The 23,634-nt window shown below is 38.6% G+C and overlaps 1 protein-coding gene across 2 annotated transcripts in view; it reads left to right on the top strand.

Moving 5' to 3' along the window:
* DST (dystonin) overlaps positions 1-23,634 on the top strand; it is a 132,256-nt gene that overhangs the window by 24,549 nt on the left and 84,073 nt on the right. For both annotated transcript variants that reach the window (XM_032104679.1, XM_032104678.1), the window contains 14 exons: positions 859-1,092; positions 2,453-2,605; positions 4,629-4,862; positions 7,274-7,555; positions 9,319-9,864; positions 12,271-12,447; positions 15,062-15,185; positions 17,033-17,241; positions 17,512-17,829; positions 18,006-18,172; positions 18,712-18,868; positions 19,127-19,253; positions 21,780-21,842; positions 22,650-22,885. In XM_032104679.1, the coding sequence (XP_031960570.1) occupies positions 859-1,092; positions 2,453-2,605; positions 4,629-4,862; positions 7,274-7,555; positions 9,319-9,864; positions 12,271-12,447; positions 15,062-15,185; positions 17,033-17,241; positions 17,512-17,829; positions 18,006-18,172; positions 18,712-18,868; positions 19,127-19,253; positions 21,780-21,842; positions 22,650-22,885 (3,027 nt within the window). The remainder of the gene's footprint in view (positions 1-858; positions 1,093-2,452; positions 2,606-4,628; positions 4,863-7,273; positions 7,556-9,318; positions 9,865-12,270; positions 12,448-15,061; positions 15,186-17,032; positions 17,242-17,511; positions 17,830-18,005; positions 18,173-18,711; positions 18,869-19,126; positions 19,254-21,779; positions 21,843-22,649; positions 22,886-23,634) is intronic.

The following is a 23,634-nucleotide window of genomic DNA, read 5'->3' as shown; positions in this document are numbered from 1 at the left end:
AATAAAATCTTGTTGATTTGCTTTTTCACTTGCAAAAAATGTTGATAAAGTTAGGATTACTGAGAAAGCTATTGGTTCTACTTATATTGTTGCAATAAAACTGAGCCTTTTAGAAATCTAATTTATAATACAGATATTTCCGTGATTAAAATTGGGTCTTTATGCACAGGGTTCAGAACCTTTACTGAAGTTTAATTGCCTTCCAAAGCAATTACATGTGAGAATACAAGATGGGAAAAGATAAAAAGCCTCTTCATTACACACCCCATAAAATGAGTAATGGAAAACAAAGCAGAGCAAATTTTTAGTAATGTTCGTATGCTTCCATATGTATGAATAATAAAAATAATTTTAGTTTTTTTAATGTGCTTAGAGTTCCAGAGACATGGTATGGTCATAGGGGCTCCACAGGATGTAGCTATTGGCAGAATTTGCCACATTGCTAGAAATGGTGACATTTTTGCTGTAGAGTTAAGAATAGGAATGATTTCAAGTAAATATTTTAACATTTCTATATCTTCAGACCTAGAACCTAGAAATGTTATACCTAACCTGCCATAAATCCTTTAGAGTTGAAGTTTTTAGACAGTCAGTTTTCAGACATCCATGAGAGAGCAAAGAAATAGAGACGTGCGTTTTTTATTACTTGGATACAAGCTGTCCTGAGGCAAACCATGCACAAGTTCTAATGTCATACCTGAATGTGTCAGAATGATTCTGAGTTTTGATTTTCCATGGCTAAACTGGCTACCAAAAGTATTTTGCAATAGGGGCTAAGAAGAGATGGTAGGGATACTTGTGGTTTATTGGTACTCAGTTTTTCTTTGTTGCTAGTAATTCCCTTCACTTCATTTACAGAACAGTGCTGCAGAGCTCAGCTGTAAGAAAATGCAACTGGAGTCCACTGCATTTGATGTTCAGTTCTTCATTTCTGAACATGCTGAAGATCTTTCTCCTAATCAGAGCAAACAGCTGCTGAGGCTCTTAAATACCACCCAGAAATCTTTTCAGGAAGCACAGGAAGCAATAACTTCTCAAGTGGAAAGTTTAGAGACTCAGTTACAGGCAGTGCAAGAGCTGGGTGATCAGAAGGTTTGCCTTTCTGTGTAAATGTGTGCTGAATATTTCTGTCTACGGATGAGGAATTTTAATACCAGCATGCAATATTGAGCATATTTCTATCTTTTCCCTTTTTACTACAGATACATTCATAGTTCTACAAAGATGATATTGATCAAGTTTGGTGAATTTTTGTCTTTCCTTGGTGGGAAGCTGAGGAAACTCACAGAAACAGCATATGAAATTATGAACAGACACAGGTCTGCTCCTTCTAGCAATGAGAGAAATTGACTTGAGGTTTCTCACAAGTGTTGTTTCTTCAGCAGCTATATCAGTGATTGATCTGAGCTATATTGATCACTGAATTTGCTATACCATTGCATAACACTTTGGTCTTGCTGAAGATTTTATTTTCCTTTAATTTGCCAGCTCGTCTACTTATGTGACGTTTTTTCTAGATCTTTGTAGTCCAAGAACCAGATTTGTTAAAATCCGTGTACCATGGATTGTTTTGACTGAGATGGGTTAGAAGGACAAACATACGAGTAAATCAGCCAAGATACTTGCAGTTCTAGGTGTGGGCACTGGAAAAACTGTGCGTCCAAGTTGGGCCATCTACTACTTCAGCTGGCACAGCTGCAGCTGCAGGCGTAGCAGCCTTTGTAGAGTCAAAAGAGGCGGATAAGAGCTGCAGCATACAGCACCTCTTCTTCTTTTAAATGCAAGCACTGTTAAGACTCCAGGGTTGCCACCTCAGCCCCTGGTTTACGTGTAAATAAAACTTAAAAGTGCTTTAGCATTCTGAGACTTGGTATTATTTTGCCATTCTAAGAACATTTCTTCTACTATATTTTGTAAAAGAAGCATAAAATTGAGTATAAGGAAAGGCACAGATAAGTTTTGTAGGACTTTGTAACAATAATGAGCTTGCATGTTTTGTTCTTTCCTACTGCTTAAAAAGTCTGCAGTTTCTATTCAGGTAACATATTATGCATACTGAAAAGAGCTAACTCACATTCACAACTAACCTCTGTTTTGATGTCCTTTTTTTCAGAATTAATAGTGTTTATCACAGGTTTCAGAGCGGTTAAGAGATGGGATTTTCACTCCTGTTGTTTGGAGATTTCATCCTTCACATATGTGCATGGCCAGACTTCTATTGGGCAGTTCCATCAAACATGGTCTCTTTTACTTACAACATATTTGAGGTTTATCCATAACTTCTGTATATTCATCTTGCTCTTTGTACCACTGCTATCATGTTTACAGCATACTTTTAAAATTAATGCTTTGCAGTATTGATGTTCAAAAATTTCTAATATCTATTAGAGTGTTGGTTCCTGAAGTGAGGACTTTTTGTCTTATTGTTCAATTGTACTTGGCTCTAATATAGGCTGTGGCTGAGCGGCAGCAGGAATGCAAAGAGAAACTGCAGGAAATCTGTGATTTGCTTACACAGACTGAAAATCGGCTCATTGGACAGCAAGAGTCTCTTGTTATTGGAGACAGCAAGGCTGAGCTGGAACAATACCAGACCAAACAGGAGGTATGCACAATTCTAGTCAGAGGAGTTAAAGACGACTGAGTGCAGAGGAGAGTGACTAGACTGTTTTGTTGAGTAACAAGGCTTGTCATGTGAGAGGAGAGTAAAATAGATTTGTTTGACCTACCAAAAGTAAAGGCTTGGTGGCATTCATTTAAACTGCTGCCTGTGAATACACTCCAGTATGTGCCAGTGGGAGAACAGAAACTTCCAAACAAGGAGACACTAGAATAGGGAGTATGTGCTACACATTTCAAGAAGCACTCTTGAAGTAGGCATGAATTTTGTTAATATATTAGCTTGAGATTGTTCCTGTTGAATGTGATAAAATGCATGTTTATTATGCTAAAATAATGTAGCCAGCTTTTTAGCTGGTATCAGGAAGTGTTTATTCCTGTTCACAGTACTTTGAAAAAATTTAGCTGCAGGGTTTTCTCTTGCCTGAGGCTTTCCATTGTCTCACTCTTGTTTTGTTTTGAATTCTGTTTCTTATTAGTGTTTCTTGCAATCTCTTTGGTGTCCTCATGTAGCAAACCCCCTTCTGTTTGTTTGCTTTCCTTGCTCTTAGCTGTATCCAGTCATCTATAAACTTTTAGTCTGTCCCGACTGACAGCAAGTTTATGGGAGTTAAAGGACTGAGGGGCTTGGTACTCTTCTTCTTCCTCTTTCTCCTAGTACTAGTTTACTATACTGTAGAGCTCCAAGTCAGGTTTAGTAATCTGTAAAAGGAGAAATTTCCTTATTCATCTTGTCTTGCTTCACTTACCTTTGAAGTAATATATCTAGTTCGTCAAAGTTGTTTTTAGAGTCAGTCAGTCATACAGACACCCCTGGGGTAGCTTTTAATATCCCTTACCTGTCTTAAGGATTTATGGCCTAAATGGGGTATTCATGGGGAGTGAAGAACTGATACAGCATATGCCTCATTTTTTTTTCCACCAGCTGTTTGTGACTGCCTAGCAGACTAGTTGTTATTTTCTGACTGATTTCTTGGAATTGCCATTGAAAAGTGTGTCTTAGGAGGGAATGGGGGTTAAAAATGGTCTTTTATAGATCAAGTCAGAGCTTTCATCCTCAGTGTGCTGTTTGAAAGGGAGCACAGAGGGGTCAGATACGGGGTCCTTTTCTTGATACAGGGTCCCCAGGAAAATCTTTCTAATGTACTTCCTGAAGTGTTAAAATGAGCTGCAGTTTTAGCTGCTATATTCTATAATTGCTGCAAAATCTTTAGTCTAGAATGAGAATCAAATGTTCTGTCTTGCAGGTCCAATATTGTTACACTGCATAAAAAGGTGAAAAATGTCATTTTTTCAGTAGCTGGGTGAATGTATTCAGCAGTGTAATTGTTGAATTAAAGCTCCTCTCAGATAATTGGGAGGCAGACTAGGAAAATTGCTTTGGGTAAATTAAAACTAAATATCTGTCCTCTATGAAATTCAATGGATGTAAACATTCTTGAGAGACTGAAACATTATGATTGATTACAACTGAAGAAAAAAAATATTTGCATGCCATTTCTGGCCTGAAGAAACCCAAAAAATACATAGGAAAACTTTCACCCGGGAAAGATGATTACAATTTTCTGATTTCTATTCAATTGCCTTATTTTCAGCAGCTTTATCTCAGGATAGAAATGGACCAGAATTTGTCAGGAGACTCACTTTACTAACTGCACTACAGCAGATTTACTTAACTCTTGATTTCTAAAAAATAAGATTTATGTTCTTCTGTGTACACGGAAATGCAATATTTGAACTGTTAAAGGGAAAAAAGTGGCCTCAGTCTGAATAGGACTGTAAGCAAACAGATTTGCAATTAAAAAAAGAAAAAAAGACAGATTGAGCTGCAACAACATTGTCAGATGTTGATGTCTTTGATTTTAATTGTTGTCTACCATGTGTCATGTGCAGCTGGAAAGGACCAGTGTGGTGCTTATCTCTAGAAGAGAGATACTTCCAATAAAGTTAATTGGACAAATCTCATGAATAATTTACTTGCTCCTATTTTCTTTCTTTTTTCTCAAAAGGAGATACAAAAAGACATGAGAACAAGTGCCCAGACACTGGCAGAGATTGTGAAAAATACTGAAACCTTCCTGAAAGAGAATGGAGAAAAGTTGTCACAAGAAGACAAGACTGTTCTGGAACAGAAACTGAATGAAGCTAAGACAAAGTGTTTGCTCCTTAGCCAGAAGGCAGAAGAGTCCAAAAAAGAACTGGATAAAGCTATGACAACAGCAATTAAGCAGGAAACAGAAAAGGTTTTTAGGCAACCATTCCATACCTTTATTCAAACCTTTTTCATGTCGTATGGTATTAGTCGTGCAGCTTACTGTTGTGTGGTGGGTTGACCTTGTCTAGGTGCCAAAAAGCCATTCCATCACTCCCTTCCTCAGCTGGACAGGGAAGAGAAAATTTAATGAAAGCTTGTAAGTTAAGGTAAGGGCAGTTGCTGTCACAGGCTAAACAGGCTTGACTTGGGGAAGTTAATTTATTACCAATCAAATCAGAATAGGATAATGAGAAATAAAAACTAAATCCACCCCTCCTTTGTTCCTGAACTCAGCTCTGGAGTTCTCTCCCTCATTCCCACTGGTGCAGGAGGATGGGGAATGTGGGTTGCAGTCAGTTCATCACACATTGTCTCTGCCTCTCCTTCTTTCTCAAGGGAAGGATTCCTCACACTCTTCCCTCACACAGGAGACAGTCCTCCATGAACTTCTCCAATGTGAGTCCTTTCCATGGGCTCCAGTGTGATCTCTTCTAATACTGTCCCTGCCCGGCTCTGTGGGGTCCCATGTGCACCCCCAGAAGCACGGGTGGGTTCAGTGTTACAGTCGGTAGCAAAGAGGCGAGAAGGGCATTTGCGTGCCTTCCAGCAGGAGCATTTATTGCTGCTACACTGCCGAAGGGTGCAGAGGCAAATAGGAACATGAGCCCAAAACTCACGGTTTTGTCTGGGGGCGGGGAAAAGGCAGGACTAGGGAATGGGGACCAATGGGGAAGTTCTGGGGGCGTGACGAGGGTGGTAGAGGCTGCCAGCCAACCGGGGAATTCAAACTGGGGTAGATTAACACAACAGAACAATGCATCCCGGGAGAAGCCCCCTTGGCCACCCCAACACCAAGTGGCTCCTGTGGTACTAGGCACTTGTCTTACTGAGAACTCTCTGTCCCTTGTAATGTATGTTCACCGGCCACCACAACTCCTCCTTTCTGTGTCAAACAAAAAGGCCTCCCCCGGGGATCCCAAAACCCAACGTCCCAAACAACCAAACATACACAAAACAATGACAATGATCAGAAGTACCCACAGCCCAATATCCCCATAAGTCCTAAAATCTTTCAGAGGATTTTCTCTCTGGATGCTGGAATGGATGCTCTCATGGGCAGTGGTGAGGTTGAAGCAGCACAGTTCTCCTTGGGCTGTGGTGCAGTTCAAGCATTCACTGCTGGTGGTACCGGGAGCATCCAGAGGGTGGCAGGATGATAGGTGTTGGGTGCTGGGCACCATGGTGGTGAATGCAGGCACAGGCTCTGGCAGTTGCTTCTGTTGGGGTTTCAAACAAAGTTAAAATTTTGCAATTTCAAATTGGGGGGGGGGGGGGGGGGGGGGGGGGGGGGGGGGGGGGGGGGGGGGGGGTGGGGGGGGGGGGGGTTGGGGGCGTGTGCTTTCCCTTCCCCCCTCTTTTACTTAAAGGTCTGGGGAAAGGGGAATGGTATATCAGTAACAGTATGGGTATGGGAACCTGTGGCTAGGGAATGGATAACAAGTAGTAAATAAAGAGAGGAGTGCAAGTTAACAGAAAACATCTCAATAGGAGTATTGGGGAGTGTGGTTGTGGGAAAGGTGAAGCAGAGGGATGGTGGTAGGGAATATTAACTGTTGGGAAAGCAACACCCTTCCACAGAGTGCAGTCCTTCAGGCACACTGTTCCAGTATGTGGAATGACCCCATGGGCACAAGTTGTGCCATGAGCCTGCTTGAGTGTGGGGTTCCCACAGGGTCACAGCCTCCTCACATGCTCTGGAGTGGGGTCCTCCCGGGGCTGCAGGTGGATCTCTGCATCCCCTGGTCCTCCTTGGGCTGCAGGGGCACAGCTGCCTCACCATGGGCTGCACCATGGGCTGCAGGGGAATCTCAGCTCTGGCACCTGGAGCACCTTCTGCCTCTCCTTCTGCACTGACCTTGGTGTCTGCTGAGCTGTTCCTCTCATATATTCTCACCCCTCTCTTCAGGCTGCTGTTTTGCATGCATTTTTTTTTTACCCTTTTACTATGTGATCCCAGAGTTGCTATCACCATTGCTGATGGGCTTGGCCTTAGCAAGTGGTGGGTCCATGTTGGAGCCGGTTGGCATTGGGTCTGTCAGACATGAAGGAAGCTTCTGACAGCTTCTCAGAGAAGCCACCCCTGCAGCCCTTTTGATTCCAAAATGTGTCCAAGCAATCCCAATATATATTGATAAATTGTGTAAAGGTTAATATTATATATCGTTTGGGTAACTAATAAACTGTTGGTTTATTCTCTTATAAAATGAACAGCAACCTCAATATTAATCAAAAATTTTCTTTGATGTTAATGCATTTTAAATGGTTTATTTGTATATTTATTTGATATTTTGTGATCCTTAAAGAAGATTCCTAAATTGAAACTGTGAAATTTCTATGTAGGTTGCAGCCATAGAACAGCTGGAAGAAAGTAAAAATACAATAGAAAATCTTTTGGATTGGTTATCAAATGTGGATAAAGAAGCAGAGCATGGCCGGAAATTTAAGCAAGTAATAGAACAGAATGGAACACACTTTGAAGAAGGAGATGTGAAAGTTTTGGAAGGAGAGGAGGATGATGTCAATGGTAATCTGCTGGAAATGCAGCAAGACATTGAAACTCGGGTGGATGGACTAGTAAAAAGCACAGATGATAATCTGAACCAGCAGTATCAGAAAGTCAAGGTATTGTTACTGGGTTTATTCAACATTTAGGTGCTAAGTGTATCACTCCTTATTCAACATAATAAACTCAATCTCATCCTTTCTGTCATAGGCTTTGGAACAGGCACTAGGAAGACAGTAATACACAGTGGTAGGAATTTCAGTAGTTAGAATCTATTGCACATTTGTCACTTTTTTGCTGTTACTATAGTTGTTTCATGCAAAATAAGAGAAAGGACACATTCTGCAAGGTAAATGTAGAATCTTTGTGGTGAGTCTATTATTATTTTTTGTCGTGAGGAATTGATGCAGGCAAATAAAATGCAAAACATAGCAATATGAATTCATACCCTTTGTGTGACTTCTTCAAAAATCTTTGCAATACCCAAATGATTCATCCTCCTTTAGACCCCTGTGAATACTGATTGCAAATTGCTGCAGATAATAGTTTACTGAAATTATAGTTTTCATTCCCTACAACTTTAACACATGGACAAAGCAGTGTTTGAATGCTTCAGAAAGGTGAGTTACATAAAATTACGGCGCAGCATTTTAAAAATAAATTTTCCTGGTAAGATAATTGGAAGCATTTAAAGTAATAAGAGCTCAGTTTTATGGTGTTTGCTGACTTACAGCTGAGAAACCGAGAACCTTTAGGTGTGAGCTGATTGACACCTTAAAGAAAATTATTATGCTTGTAGCTGACAGTATTTTGGATTTTCTTTTTTATTAAAAAAACCCAAAACCCAAAAGCCCAAAAGCAACTTAAGAAAATAAGGTTATTGGGTTTTGCGTACATGATATTTTTACTTCTACTTTTTTGACAGTCATTTCTGCACCTAGTGCCTACAGAATAATTGATCACTGTACTCATGGAAGAAAAACATACTGTTTATTTTACATAGCTAATTTTCATGGGAGTAGAAGACCTTCAAGAATGAAGAATTTTTTGAAAGAATATATTTGAAATATGTTTTTCATTTGGAATACAGTACTAGTTCCTGGACTTAAATTTTTTTATGGGATTGAAAAATTTACATGCACAGATTGTGTCTTGATTTTTAATGTCAACTGTATCTGTTTTATGACTAACTTTATTTGTTAAAAATCATGGCTCTTGATTTTGAAAAATGAAATTTTAGAACCCAAGTAATAATTTTTGTTCACTGAGTGTACGAAGAAAGTATCTGTACTATGTTTGATGCTTTCACTCCTTTAGGTTTGCTTATCTGTAATGGTAGCTATAATATAAGTAATGGGACATGGAGAGTTTTGATTTGGAAAGTTGCCTACCTTTGAATGTTTTATTTGTGAAATCCCATTTTGAGACAGAGAATTAGGAAAATTTTGGTTACACTAAGCACACTACCATAAATACTTAGTAATAAGCAATTTAATTTTATTAGGAAAAAATGTAAAGAGATTGATAGTGTCTAGTTTTGCTCTACAGAGTTGTCTTTGAGAAGTACAGGGGAAAAAGCTTGTGTGATAAATACATCCAGGTACTGCTGAAGTTGCAATGATACTTGAACTTTTCCATATGGTCATGGCCTGTACATCTGGCAAAAATTACCGCTGAATGTTTTGTAAAATTTTTTGACTGCACAGAAATATGATGACTAAGAGTCACACTTTCACTTAAATTACTGAGAAAATGTGGGGTTTTTAAATAAATAATATGAAAATCAGAAACGTCTTTTATCATTTTGATTGTTTTACGTGTCCTTTTATAAGGAACCATGTGAGAAGGTGCTGGTTCTAATTTATTCTTCTTTTATTTGTAGGCTCAACATGAGAAAATTATTTCACAGCAGCAGGCGATCATAGTAGCAACTCAGTCTGCTCAGGCACTGCTTGAGAAACAAGGGCACTACCTCACCCCTGAAGAAAAAGACAAGATGCAGAGGAACATGAAAGAGCTGAAGGCTCAGTATGAGACTGCTTTGGCCGAATCTGAACGAAAAATGAAATTGACCCATTCTCTAAGAGAAGAACTGGAGAAATTTGATGCAGACTATAGTGAATTTGAAACCTGGCTGCAGCAGGCAGAACAAGAACTTGACAATTTGGAGGCAGGGGCTTCTGACTTCAGTGGTATTATGGTCAAACTGAAAAGGCAGAAGAGTTTTTCAGAAGATGTTATATCTCACAAAGGTGATTTACGCTATATTACAATTTCTGGGCAAAGAGTTTTGGATGCTGCGAGGTCATGTAGCAAAAGAGATGGTGTGAAGGTTGACAAAGATGGTATCGATACCTCGGCTACATATGCTGAAGTGCAAAATAAACTGGATAGAGCTTCAGATCGCTTCAAATCTCTCTATACTAAGGTAAGTTTTATTTATACTGAATAGGAATGACTATTGTAATTGATTTAGCAACTTGTGTAGACAGGAGCTAGCTGATGAAACAAACGCTGTGGGAAAGTTGTAAATTCTCTGTTTCTTGAAGTTAGAGCAAGATGGTTTTCTAGAAGATCTACTTTAGTCAAGTGTCAGACTATTAATGGTCTGAATGGATGATACTTTCTACTTTGTGTTATAAAGAAGAAATGAGACCAGAGTTCATTGTTCTTTCCAGCCTTAAACAGCCTCTGAGACTGTGGCAGCTCAGAATGTCTTGGGTTATGTTTTGGGGTGGAAAGAAATTGTAATACTTTCACATGTATAATGTTTCTTTATGTTACTTGCAATATTTCCCACAGCTGCTTATTTACTTGTCTCCCTACTAATGAGTGTAAAAAGAGAGAGACTATGACAAAAATAACAGGTGAAGTTTAGATTTTAATTTGTATCCTGAAATATTTTGTCCCAATGTGACCTTTGTTGTCAGCACTAGGCATGAAAGAACTTAGTGATTTGAGGACAGCAGTTCTTTTCCACTGCTCTGCCAAGTAAACATTTTATCCTTAACAATCTCAGATTAGTGTCTAACTAATGAGTAATTAGCAGTGCAAAATCCTCTAGGTACCTCAGAGAGGGAAGATAATCTAGCTCTCTGTGCCAGGTTCATGTATGGAATCTGTCTGATAGAACTAGACAAACATCACCAGCTAGTCTCACATGCCAAATTTCCAGCTGTTTTCAAAAAACCAACAGTGTTGTTCAATATTGATAATATCCCAGAACTGTAAACTTCTGAGATAATTATTAATTGAACCACTGAAGAGAGAGTTGCTGTCAGTAGCCCTTGAATGTGCTATTTCATAATTTTCTAAGGTCATAGGTTCAAACTCCTCAGTAGAGCTTTAATATCCACTGGTACAGTGTTGATCTGCAACAGTGGCCATCTTTGTCTGGAAATTTTTATCTCTTTAATGTTTTCATGCTCAGAAATGTAAATTCTATAAAGCCATGTATTTGCTTGATTAAAAAAGCAGTGTAAAACATTTGTTCTCGGTTTGTCAAGGCAGCTCTTCTTTTACAAAAGCACATTTTCCTTTTCCCACTTAACTGGTATGAACAGGGAAGCTAAACTGACAATTGCATTGGCATGCTCGATTTCTTCCAGTTGGTTTATTTAATTAGTTTGAGTGTGAATGTAAAGATTTCATAACAAAATTTTCAGAGAGCTTATTTTTATGCACATAAAAATCCCATGCCAGCGGCTTGATTTGTCAATTTTCCAAATTCTATCCTTCCCATGTATACATTTAGAAGAGTTATAATAGACATGCTTTTTTAAATATTTGACAATAAATATGCAGAACAAAGTAGATCTGTGGAGTCTTTAAGGACAGAATTCTAAAAAGTGAGATTGTCCAAAATTAGTGAGATCTTCTGAGTTGTAAATGAATTTGTAGTAACCTTTTTTGCCTTTTGTAAAAGCTTCTTGCTTTTAATAAATACTTAGATTGCTTTTACTTTTATATTTATGTATTTGCACATGTGTGAGACATGATTTCATAGGCTTATATGTTGAAGGAATCTTAAAGTCAGTTCTTGGTTAACTCGTTATATAAATAAGAATGTTCTATGTCTGCCCACCAGATGGAGACCAAGTACCATACAGTGCCTGGAAGGTTCAGGATATAAATATTTAACATAACTATTTATAAATATTATGACTTGCTACAACCAGATTTTGCTTGTGAAACCATCTCCAGAAAGTCTGAAAGAGTTTCACTGACTTTTTAATATGACAATTTGCTGTAAACATTTTGGGGCATCCTAACATATAGGACTAATAGGATCTTGTTCGGATGACATTTTTAAGTGAATAAAAACAAAGTGTATGTACAATAGCCAACCATATCACTTTGGATTCACTATGCAGGTAAGGTAGTTATGAAAACAGTACTCCACTGTTTGTATTTTAATGAATATACACATCTCTTCTGATTTTTCATAATAATTTCTAGCTTCCACTGGCTTTCTACATTTCTACTTTCCATTAGCTGTCTACATTTTTGGTGCCAGTGTTCTGATAAAGAATCTTTATATTGCTGAATCAAAAATTATTCTTGAAGCTTTTCTTATTCTAGTACAGCAAGTAAGATTCCAGTTTCCCACCTGCATCACTTATTTGATCCTAAATCACCCTTTAGGAGCACAAACTGGTAAGACCTGCATAGCCTGTCCAGCTGTCATGTCTTAGTTCAGAAATCAGTTAGACAGTGAAGTGATGGCAGGAAAAAATGATGCAGTATTACAGGAAGGAATGTATGACTTTGAGGTTGGTATGCAGCACACAGTTTAATGCCTGCGTATTTGCTTGTTTCTTTTCTACTATTTTAGTGTAGCATCCTTGGAAATAACCTTAAAGATCTGGTGGATAAATACCAGCATTATGAAGATGCCTCATCTGGACTTTTGTCAGGTCTCCAAGCCTCTGAAATAGCTGTGAACAAACAACTATCAGAGCCAATTGCAGTGGATCCCAAAAATCTCCAAAGACAACTCGAAGAAACCAAGGTGAAAAGCTGTAAAATGCAGCAGTACTTTTGTCCTAAAAGGAGCTGCTTTTTGTCTGAAAAACAGGATAATCTAATATAATTCAAGTGGCTGCAGGCCTAATTGTTGCCTTGCATGTGGGCATACAGCTTCTATGGTTCTGAATTTTGGCTGTCCAGAGCAATATCCGAAAAGCGCTGGGTGAAAAAAAATGGGGTACCAAGATGCCATTAGCAGTGGTGACTGCAAGATGTGTTTTCTATCACTTTGCTAAGATAGGGTGAAATCTGGAAAGTTTTTGAACTAAGAAAGGATTTAGTGCTTATGGTTTGCTATCAGAATAAGGCTTGGATTGGGTTCCAGATAGAGAAGTCCTTTTGATGGTTGTCTGTGACTCTTGATTTTTTTTCTGTTCACGTTTGCGTGTTACTTCATTATGAAAGGGATAATACCAGGTGAACAGTGTGATCTGAGTAGTCTTGTTTGCCTGTTTCAGTTGCACCTAGTGCTAAACGCCCAGCAGAGAGTGAATTTAACATAATTTGTACTGCATAGAAAAATGATATTTTTTATTTTTCCCCACTGAGGATGTAACTCATGACTTTATGTGAATCCAAGTATCAGCAAGACAAGTTAGTGATAGAGCTTGTGAAGGTAAAACTCTGGCTATCTGTATAAAGTGTAAATTTGGAGGAGGCTTTAGAAGTATAAGGTGAGTTATATAAAGTTTCATGCGGTCTGTCATCTTTGAACTGACTGTTATATTTTCATAAACACATTCAATCACCTATACTATAAATAAAATGCAAGATTATTTGTTTTTCAGTGAGCAAGACCGTTGGTCAGGCACTTCCTCACTGCTTTGTCTGTGCTTGGTGAAGTATCAGTGCAGGTCAGACACACTTACTATTGAAAAATGATAGTCAATAACTTTTGGAAAGTACAGCTTTAACCATTTCCCTTACATCAACCTTTACCTATGGTATCTTTCAAATTGGCTGCTGGAGATGCCTAACACTTTGGTGCATGACAGCAAAAGGAGTCAAATCACAGCTGTGTTTAAGACAACGAAAGTAAAAGTGTAGATTGTGAACTCCTAACTATTGAATGTTTTAGGTACATTTGTGCTTCCGAGCACAAGAAGAGTAGGAATAAAACCAATTACAATTTGAAGCTTCATTTAAACTTTTTGTTCCTTATGCCAAAATGAATTATATTCTCTATAATGCAAATTTTCATGGAAGTAATACAAAAGGAGTGAGTACTAGGGTTCTTTTTATGAAATGTCTACATGGATTACTTGCCACACAAAAGAGCGCTCAATGAATATGAGTTGGGAAGAAGGAAGAGAGTACAAAATGTCAAAAGATTCAAAGGAAGAGAAAAAACAGGAGGCTGAAGAAAGAAAGCCAATTAATGGAAGCAAAACAAAGAGTATTTTGAGGAAGTCAGGTGTTGCAAGTTAAAGCTGTCCCTTGTAGCCAACGCATGCAGCTGATAATCCAGCTACACACAGACCTTGGCAGCATGGTGAGGTCTAATCTTTTTATGGGGATTAACTGTTCTTCAGAGTATTCTTCACTGCCTCTGGCATCAGCTTGCTTGCCTTCTGTTAGCATACAAGGTTTTCTGGTACATCTTTTTTTTCTTTCTTTTTTTGTTGTTTCTTTTTTATTCTTTTTCTTTCTGCACAAGTACTAGCCTAAGCCTCTTCAGATCTCTCAGACTCATTGTGTCAAATGGGTCAGCAAGATGAGGTACTGTGCTCTGGCACAGTCTTATGCTCTGGGTACCGGTGCTGAATGCACTGACATGACTTCTTTGTGCTGGCAGGGCACATAGGATTATCTTTTGATTCATATATTCATTGAGTATCAATGAATATCAAAAAATAAATGAGAAATCCTTTCACTTTAGACTTCTGTAAAGTTCAAGTGAATCAAAACAAACACTGGGACAGTGGCCAGAAATAATTTAAAGACTAATTGCCCTCAAGTACTCTTACACACTGGAGAGACAAAGCCACTAGAAGCTGATTCAGCCTTCTTGTCTTCATTGTCTCTGGAGCAAATCATGGCTGGGCTAGTCTCTGAACATGTGTTCCTTGGTTAGATGGACAAACCTAGGCAAAATTCAGCCGCACTGTTTCAGGGGTTCCTGACTGTGAAGGCAATTATCTTATTTCAAGCTATTCCTGTTTACTCTACAGTATCAGCCTGATCCTTTGTCGATACCACTGGTGGTGAATGTGTAACTGCTGCTGTTGATTGTGCGCTTTTCCATCTGAATTGTTCTTAGATGCTGAGTTGAAAAATATGTTTATAATGTAGTCTGTACAAGGGGTCTTTAGAAACAATTAAACAAAATACACATTTGAAGTAACATGCAAGAAATAAGTTGAGTCAGACAAGTATTCTAAAACATAAGGTAAAAAAGATGGTGAATGAACTAAAACAAGGGCCAGAAGGTTAACAGCAGCCATAACCACCAGTCAGGATTTTTCTTAAGGTGAGGTCACAAATTGAGTTAGTTTATTCCCAGCACTAAGTTTAGGTTCTGTGACATATCTCAAGCCTTGCTTATGTAAATATCAACTGTACTGAAAAGCATAACTGATAATAGTGGAATTTTACAGGTTCTTCAGGGACAAGTGTCTAACCACCAAATTGCTGTAGAAAAACTGAAAAAAGCTGCTGAAGTGTTATTGGACACAAGGGGAGAGTTGACACCAGACAAAGATGAGATTCAAAAAACACTGGGTAAAATATTTGCTTTTATTAATGCCTCTATTTATCACTTGTGTCTGCATGCAGGTTCTGGAATAGAAAAATTATAGTTTCCACATTCTTGTGTCACTGTCCAAGTCCATGTTTTGTTGAGTCATAAGTCATTACAACACAATAACTTTATTGTTGGTCTCTCTCCTACATTGATCCATATGCTTTTCACTGTCATTTCATTTTTTCTTTTTACAGAAATAGGAATTGCCGAGCAGAGGTAGTGATTTGCTGAGGATCATAAATTCTCCAGAGAAACATGACTCCAAGGAACCTGTTTACAAGCAGTTATTTGAAGTTTGCTTAGTTTAGGAGTTATTTCCTTCCAACTTTAAGAAACTGTCTATGGAGGGGTTGACTCTGGCTGGCTGCCAGATGCCCACCCACCTTCTCTCTCATTCCCTTTGCTCAAGTGGATGGGGGTAAAAATTAAGATGGAAAAGCCCATGTGTTGAGGTAAAGACAGGGAAATCACCACTTACCGTTTACTGGGCATGGACAAAATAGACTTGACTTGGCAAAAACTCACTTTCATTTATTGCCAAATAAAACAAGTTTGGGAAATGAGAAACAAAGACAAATCACAACAACACTATGCTCCATCCACTCTTTTTTCCAGGCTTACCATCACTCCTTCCTTCCTTCCCAACTACTCCCACTTCCTCCCTGCCAAACAGTGCAGTGTGGGTGGGAAATGGATGATTGTGGTCAGTCCGTAATTTCTCTGCTGCTGCTTCCTCCTCACACGTTTCCCCTGCTCCAGTGAGGGACCTCTCTGCAGGCTGAAATCTTTCATGCTAATACTGTTCCAGTGTGGATATAGGCTGCATTTCCTTCAGGAAATATCCACCTCCTCTAGTGTGGGGTCCTCTACATGCTGCAATGTGGTTATCTGCTCCTCCATCCTCCCCAGGCTTCAGGGGAATCTCTGCTCCAGCACCTGGAGCATCTCTTCTCCCTATTTCTTCCCTGACCTTCATGTCTGCAGGGCTGTTTTCATACTTTTCCCTCATTTCTTAGTCCCATGCAGTGTTTTCTCTTTTCTTAAATACATTTTTAGCAGCACCACCTGTTTGGTTGAGAAGCTCAGCTATGCCCTGTGATGGGTCAGCTGGATTTGGCTGAAACCATCTGTGTCTTCCATGGGGCAGCTCTTGACCTCCTCTCACATGAGCCAAAAAAACTTGTCACTAACAAACCCTTACCACCTACTAATACTCTTTCCTATCAGTAGTGAGAAGTAGCACAGCATGACATTCACCCCTGTCTGAAGTTTGAAGGTGCTCTCTGTGTGTCACACAACTGTCTCTTCATGAAATTCCATAAGTAACTTGAAGAACAGTGAAATAAAAACCTGTGGCTTGACTTTTTGGAGTGAGTGATGAAACTCTGTAGGAGATACATGGAGCTTGTAACTTCCAGAGAGTTATCTCAAGAGTGTTGAATGTCTAATGAAGAACCATCTGGATGAACCTCTCAGGTCTCACAGTAACATAAGAGACAATTGTAGAAGACCTGTCTTAATACTCTGCTATTTTATTTCTTGGGAACAGTCAACAGCTGTCTTAAGCTAGAGCTTCATGGAAATCAGTTTCTAACTCTGGGCAACTACAGCTGTATGCTGCTCCCTCATTTCCCTTGTCTGGTGTGTTTCTTGGCTCTGTTTGAAATTTTTCGTCTTTGCTTCCATGTTTTTACTGACTAAAGCTGCTTTTTTTCCTTCGTTCTAATGTAGCAATTTTTGACTCAACTTATGAGAACTGGTGAAGTGAGCTAAGAGCTTAGTTTGTCTAGAGGAAAAAAATTGAAATACATTTTCTTTTTATCAGATGATATTGTGGAAAGATATGACAATTTATCCAAATCCGTGAATGAAAGGAATGAGAAGCTTCAAGTAACTCTGACACGATCCCTAAGTGTGCAGGATGGTTTGGATGAAATGCTGGATTGGATGGAAGGAGTTGAAAAGAGCCTTAAAGAACAAGATCAAGTGCCTTTGAATTCTGCTGCTATTCAGGATATTATTAGTAAAAGCATTGTAAGTAGAATTCTTTGAAAGAAGAAACATCTGTTTGATAATGCAGATTTCAAGAAAGAACTGAAATCTTAGGTTGGCACCTTTAATGGATTCAAAATACTTACTAAAGAGGACAGTTGTGTCAAGTGAAACTGCACATAAGGATTTCTGTAGCTGAAATAGACTATACTGATGGTCTCGCTGTACTGATTTGTTGTTTTATGTGGTAGACGAATTTCACTTCTTAAAATGTAGTTGCAAGTAATACAAAGTAATTCATGTGTGTTTCAGATGCTAGAACAAGATATTGCGGGTCGCCAAAGCAGTATAAACACTATGAATGAAAAAGTGAAGAAGTTCATGGAAACAGCAGATCCATCCACTGCATCCACACTGCAGGCTAAAATGAGTGAACTTTCAGGTCGGTTTTCTGAAGCAAGTAACAAGCATAGAGAGAAGCTTATGAAAATGGAGGAATTGAAGACTAAAGTGGAGTTATTTGAAGGTCTGTCAGAAAAACTTCAATCGTTTCTAGATGAGAAAAACCAGGCACTCAGTGAGACGGAGGCACCAAGAAAGGATGTTAGTGAAGTGTCTCAATACATGCAGGTACTGTAGCTTTCAATTTATATCTGTTGTGCATTCTTAGTCTAACTTATCTAAGTGACTGCATAAGAAACAAGGCATGTTTTTTCCCCACTTTGGTTGGTTAGCTAAAATCAAGAGTTTAATTTTGAACAAGTGGTTGTAAAGTCTAATATGAATAATGTCATCTTATTTTGCAGGAAGCTAGTGTAGAATTGGCACAACACAAGAAGGATCTGGAAGTTTTGAAGAAGCTTCTTGAAGAACTTTCATTCCATGCTCTTCCCGGAGATAAAGCACTGGTATTAGAAAAAGTAAATGCTTTGTCAAAGAAATTCAAAGAGGTAGAGGAGACGATAAAGGAAAAGTAAGTTGAATAATCATAGTGTTTCCATTTTGGCTAATAACACAGTGTGAATGTTGTGATTACTGCTATCCTTTTGCAGGCAATCTCAAGATATTGCAGTTAACCAAAGTGAGGGTTTTTTTATAGAAAGAAAAGATTCTATTTGAAAATGCCTCTGTAGTTAGTCTGTCTGGCTCAAGAGCTCTAAAAAGGGCCATAAAGACAAATAATTTTTCAAATTTTGTGACATTCACATGATTCTTGGTAATTTTAAGGAAACCCTACTTCTCCCCTTCTTTGATAGAACACAAATTGCTGCTTGTGCATATTGTTTTAGAGTACCATTTGGCATCAGGCTGCAAAGGAAAACTGGAGAAATTATAAGAGATTCCATAGAAGTTACCTTTACAGTAAAACTAGATTTTGCACATTCTGCTTATATCCATAAAATTAGCTTTTTGACACTTTGAATTTAGGAATAGTAATACCAGGTTGATAATATTTGTTAGTTTAATTATTAGAAGGAATACTTTGTCATTCCTTTGTCTTTAATTGTTTAGAGAAGAGGATGTATCATCTTGTCAGAAAGAAATGGATACTTTTGAGCTCCTTGTAGAATCATTAAAGAAATGGATAAAAGAGACAACAGAACGAATTCCAGCAGCACAGCCCTCTCTGAATACAGAGGAGTTAAAGAAACCTTTGGAAGATACATTGGTAAGCCATTGCAGGAGAAGTGAAATATGGCTGAAGGAAATAAGGCATCTATTACTAATATTGAAATACAGACCTAAGGTGTAAGCAGTCACAGTAATTGGGACTGGGGGCATTGCAGTCTGCATTTACATTCCCATTTGCTTTGTATGGTTTGCAGCAGATTCCCAAATAGCAAAGTTGTTCCTTTCTGTACTACACTAAATCTCTTAAGTCTGAAGTCAGTTTTGTAATGAACAAATGACTATCTTTCTTAACCAGAATTTAAAAGATGAATGGACATTAAAGGCACCTGAACTGCAGAAAATGAATAGCAGAGGAACTTTGCTGTGTAATCTAATCACTGCTGTGACTTCTCCTGCCAAACTGAGAGCAGTTGCCAAATCAGGTATGCTTTTGTATAATTAGGTAAGCCTAACATTTCAGGAATTTTAAAAACCTTTAAGACAAAAATTTAAATTATTTCACCCTTGGATTAGCATTCTGAATATTATGGCTTGTGAGAAAACATTTAGCCATGTCTCTTCTGACCATTGTTTGCTGTGATTCTCATTTAAACTGTCTAGCTGCTGTAGTAATTCAGCACACATTCTCATTGTTTTACTCTGCCAAAATAATGTAAAAGTGCACTGATGTAAATGATTTACATGTCCTAGAGCTGTTAGGTAATTCCCAGATAGTACATAAAATGACAGTATCACAGTTGCCTTCACCTCATCCCAGAAAGCTTCTGATAATGAGAAATTGACTTATTCTGATCACTGTTCGGTGCTTCACATATCCATCAAGGCTTCTGCCAGCAGGAGAAATACAAGCCTTGTTTTGCAAACACTGATGTACCTGCACAGAGATACCCGTGTAATGGCCAGAAGGCTATTCTGTGACGCCAAGCAAACACAGAAAGGTTTGCGAAGTCGTGGAGTTTTTGTTAGAAGGGTAATGAGGAGATGGTTTATATAAAAAGTGAGCCTAGATAAACCTACTCATCCTAATAAGATATCGCAATTAGGATTAGTCAGTGTTTTAGTTGAAACAACGGCACAGAAGGGAATCAGCTTTGTATCCCAGCATGATTTTCCTGGGCCAAAATGTGTTTTCTGTCTGGACATTCAGCTAAATTCTATTTTACTGGTAATCATAATTTAAAGATAGCAAGTCTATTTCCATCATTTTTTTTTTACTCTAGTGTTAAATATTAGTTTGTTTTAAAGAAACCAGTAATTCTGCCAAGTATCATTCCAGGCATAGTTCAAGGATGTTGGGCGTTTCAATGGCCATAAGCACATTTTCAGTCAATTCTTGAACTGACTAGATCTGGAAATAAATTCAAGTGTGTTGGCCTTCACTGGTCATCTGCAAATATCTGGGAGGCTGGGGACTGACACAGGATATCTCTTGGGCAAAAGTAGAACACTTTCTTTCTTGTATCTCTTTGTAATAGCTGCCTCTGGTTTTGGTGGTTTTTTTTTTTGTTTGTTTGTTTTGGGTTTTTTTGTTTTGTTTTGTTTTTTTTAACTTTAAATAAAAATCTTTAAAGAACATTTTGGAATCTTCTATTTGGGCTCATTCCCCTGCCTCTTTTTCTACTCCTATGCATCCAGACAAAAAAAATAGTTAAATAGCTATCACATAAGAGCAGCTATAATCCTCCAGACCAGAACATTTGCCCTCCTTGACAAGAGCTGTACTGTGTATCACTTTATCACTGTTATAAATACCAGAGTCCAGCTAATAGAGCGTGAAGATCTACAAGACCCTGGCTGGAGCCTGTGACGTCTCTTATCTGGTTTGTTTTCTCTTGCCATCCTCCAGCTGCCACTAATGTGGTCCTCACTGTCCAGCTGGTACCAGGGGGTGGATGCATAGCCTTTTCCAAGGCAACCATTAATCTTCCTCTGTTAATTGCTCATCTGGGAATACATATGTGCAGGAGAGCGGGAAGTGAGTCTCCTTGCAGTTCTCTGCAGTGTGATCATGTGGCCCTGCTCTTTGGTCTGACTCCATTTTACAAAGCCCATTAGCTCTGGTTTCAGAGGCTCTGATATTATGTTTAATTAGTAGGGCTGCCTCAGTGAGTGGCTGCCTCTGAGTGACAGTAAGGATTTCAGGCATAACAATAAGAGTGCCACGTTGCAATTCCTATCATGGAGCACATGTTTGAGTCTTGGTTATAACAAGATAGGGATCAATCCAGTTGGTATTGAGAGCTGTCTGTGCAGAGTTACAGTGCTGATAAACCATAGAATCATTTTAAGTTATAAAAGACCCTTAAGATCATTAGGTCCAAACATTAACTAGCACTGCCAAGTTCAGCACTAAACCGTGTCCCCAAGCAGCATGTATACATGTTTTTTAAATACCTCCAGGAATGGTATCTCAACCACTTCCCTGGTGGGTAAAGGTACCAAGTAAGCAGTGCCTTTGGTTATGGTGTCTGCAATGACCACTCTGGGCCTCTTTGCTGTTTAATGTTTAGTGCTCTCCTCAGTTGCAGCATTTGTCAGCTAGTCCTCTCCCAGGCTATACCCATCATGGCTGGGTAAAACTGTGCTCTCAGTAGCAGGGTCCTTTTGGGGAGAGGAAGGAAGTGATGTTAGCAATGTGGTTGTGAATAGGCCTCATAGCTAGGGCATCAACCTTTGCCCCTGGTCAGTTATTTAATACAGCACTGTGAGCAGTAGGACTGCTTATACATCCTATATATGTGCACACTTCTAAGTGCATTCATCTACACATCCAGCTGCTTGGCCTGTGTGATACCACTTATGGTACTGGCTGGCTGGAGCTTCATTCTGGATGTTGTAATGACAGCTATGGATCATGCTGTTTTGAAGAGGAAATGCAGTGCTGGGATTTTGGTGGGAAAAGGCCCAGATAAGCAAGAGGCTTCATCTCTTTTGATCTCTTTTGACAGGTGGTACAATATTAAATGGTGAAGGAGGAGCTCCAGGAACTCAGGATTTCTTGAAAAATAAAGGTCAGTAAAAATTTCGGCATGTGATAAAGAAATGTTGCTTGTCAATTGCTGTTAAATATGGAAGTATTTTTTAGATGTTGTACATAAATCTGCTTGTGGCAGTCATTATTAGACTGAAATTTCACATCACCATCACGTAAGACAACTACATTGACTAGGGCATGACATTATAAGTACTTATTACAATACCTCCCAATCTCATCTGAGATTTCTGAATCTGAATTCTGATTCAGAAATCTGATTTCTGAATCAATATATACTTTTATAACTGTATACAGGGATGGCTATTTTCCTGTAATATGTGACTTTTGAGAAATACCTTTCTATGGGGTTTGAAACTTTGACACCCCTCAGCATTCACGACATGCATATATACAAATATATGTATACAAAACACCCTTTTTTATATACATTTGTGTCACTGTGACCAACTCTTTTGTAGAAACAAAGGAACTTTTATATAAGGACTTTATAGTAGCTGAAATGTAGCCCAGTATATGAAAGTTTTGGTCATGGAACTGTTACTTAAAATATTGAAACAGCAATGGGTAGAAAGATTGAAATGTGTTTGTGCACTTGTATGTATTGAAATAATGATTTCTGTGAAATAAGAAGCTCTTGATAATAGGAACTTAACTCATTCAGAGGTAGTGTTGCCACATTTAGAGGGGATTGGAAATAACTCTAACATATTCAGTGACTTCTTATTTGGGGAGCTCTTAGCTGGTGTAACTCTGACTAGAATCCACGCAGTATTGTTTCAAGGGCTTGTAACTTCTAACAGTCTTTGTGCACCTCTCTTTGCAGAACTGACAACTGTTCAACAAGCTATGTCTAATGTAAATCACAGCTATGAAGATTTGGGAGTTTTATTGAATGAAAAGATTTCAGAACTAGAAAGTATGCTTTCAAAAATGCAAAATATTCAGGAAGAATCAGCCTCAATGATGCACTGGTTGCAAAAAATGGACAAAACTGCATCAGATTGGGAAGCTGCTCCAACAGATAGTGAAGCAGTTAAAGCCCAAGTTGAGCAACATAAGGTACTTCGTGCCTTCAAAGAAATACTTTTTCTTGTATTTATTAGGCAGATGCTATGAAATAACTGATATCTCAGCCTAGATTAATATTGCAGAGAGTATTTAAATGATCCTACTAAGCATATTAGTCAGGCTTAGAGCAAATCTGGCAAACTGTGTCAGTGGAATAAAGGAGCACTGTGTCAGGGAGAATGAGTTTTGCAGGTCAGAAAATAATAATTTCGTTGGACAGTTTGAAAAGGTGAGGCTATACTGATTATGCAATAAACTTCTTTGATCTTAGTGGTTTAGAGGTATATAATAGATTACTTGTAGTATCTGAAGGGCTGTATGTGTCCAAAAGCTGTTTCTGCAGCTGCTGGTTCACTGACGCTTCACAGACCTCCCGGTCTCTGCAGCTGCAGCAGCTTATGTCTCTTCCAAGGCAGTGTTTCTCTTCAGCAGCCCTGTCATGCTTGTTAAGTTATATAGCTGCACAACAGTCTCCTTCCCCCTTTATAATTGATATGAGAAAACCACTGAATCAGCAGTAAGCTTCTGTCCTGTTTCAGCATTGGACACATATGCTTCCCTAGCAATGAAGGACAATATTTACACATGTAAGGTTCATCTATAAAGGGAAATGTAATGGATAGGGAAAATTCTTTTCTTGCTTGTGATTGTCTATAAACAAAGACAGAATTTGATTTAACTGAGTTTCTTTTATATTTGACTGGTCACCCTTAAAAATTAACCTGACCAGCTACCAACTT

Source organism: Corvus moneduloides, chromosome 3, assembly GCF_009650955.1.
Source record: "Corvus moneduloides isolate bCorMon1 chromosome 3, bCorMon1.pri, whole genome shotgun sequence".
Classification (NCBI taxonomy): Eukaryota; Metazoa; Chordata; class Aves; order Passeriformes; family Corvidae; genus Corvus; species Corvus moneduloides.
This window is presented reverse-complemented; position numbering and strand designations above follow the sequence as displayed.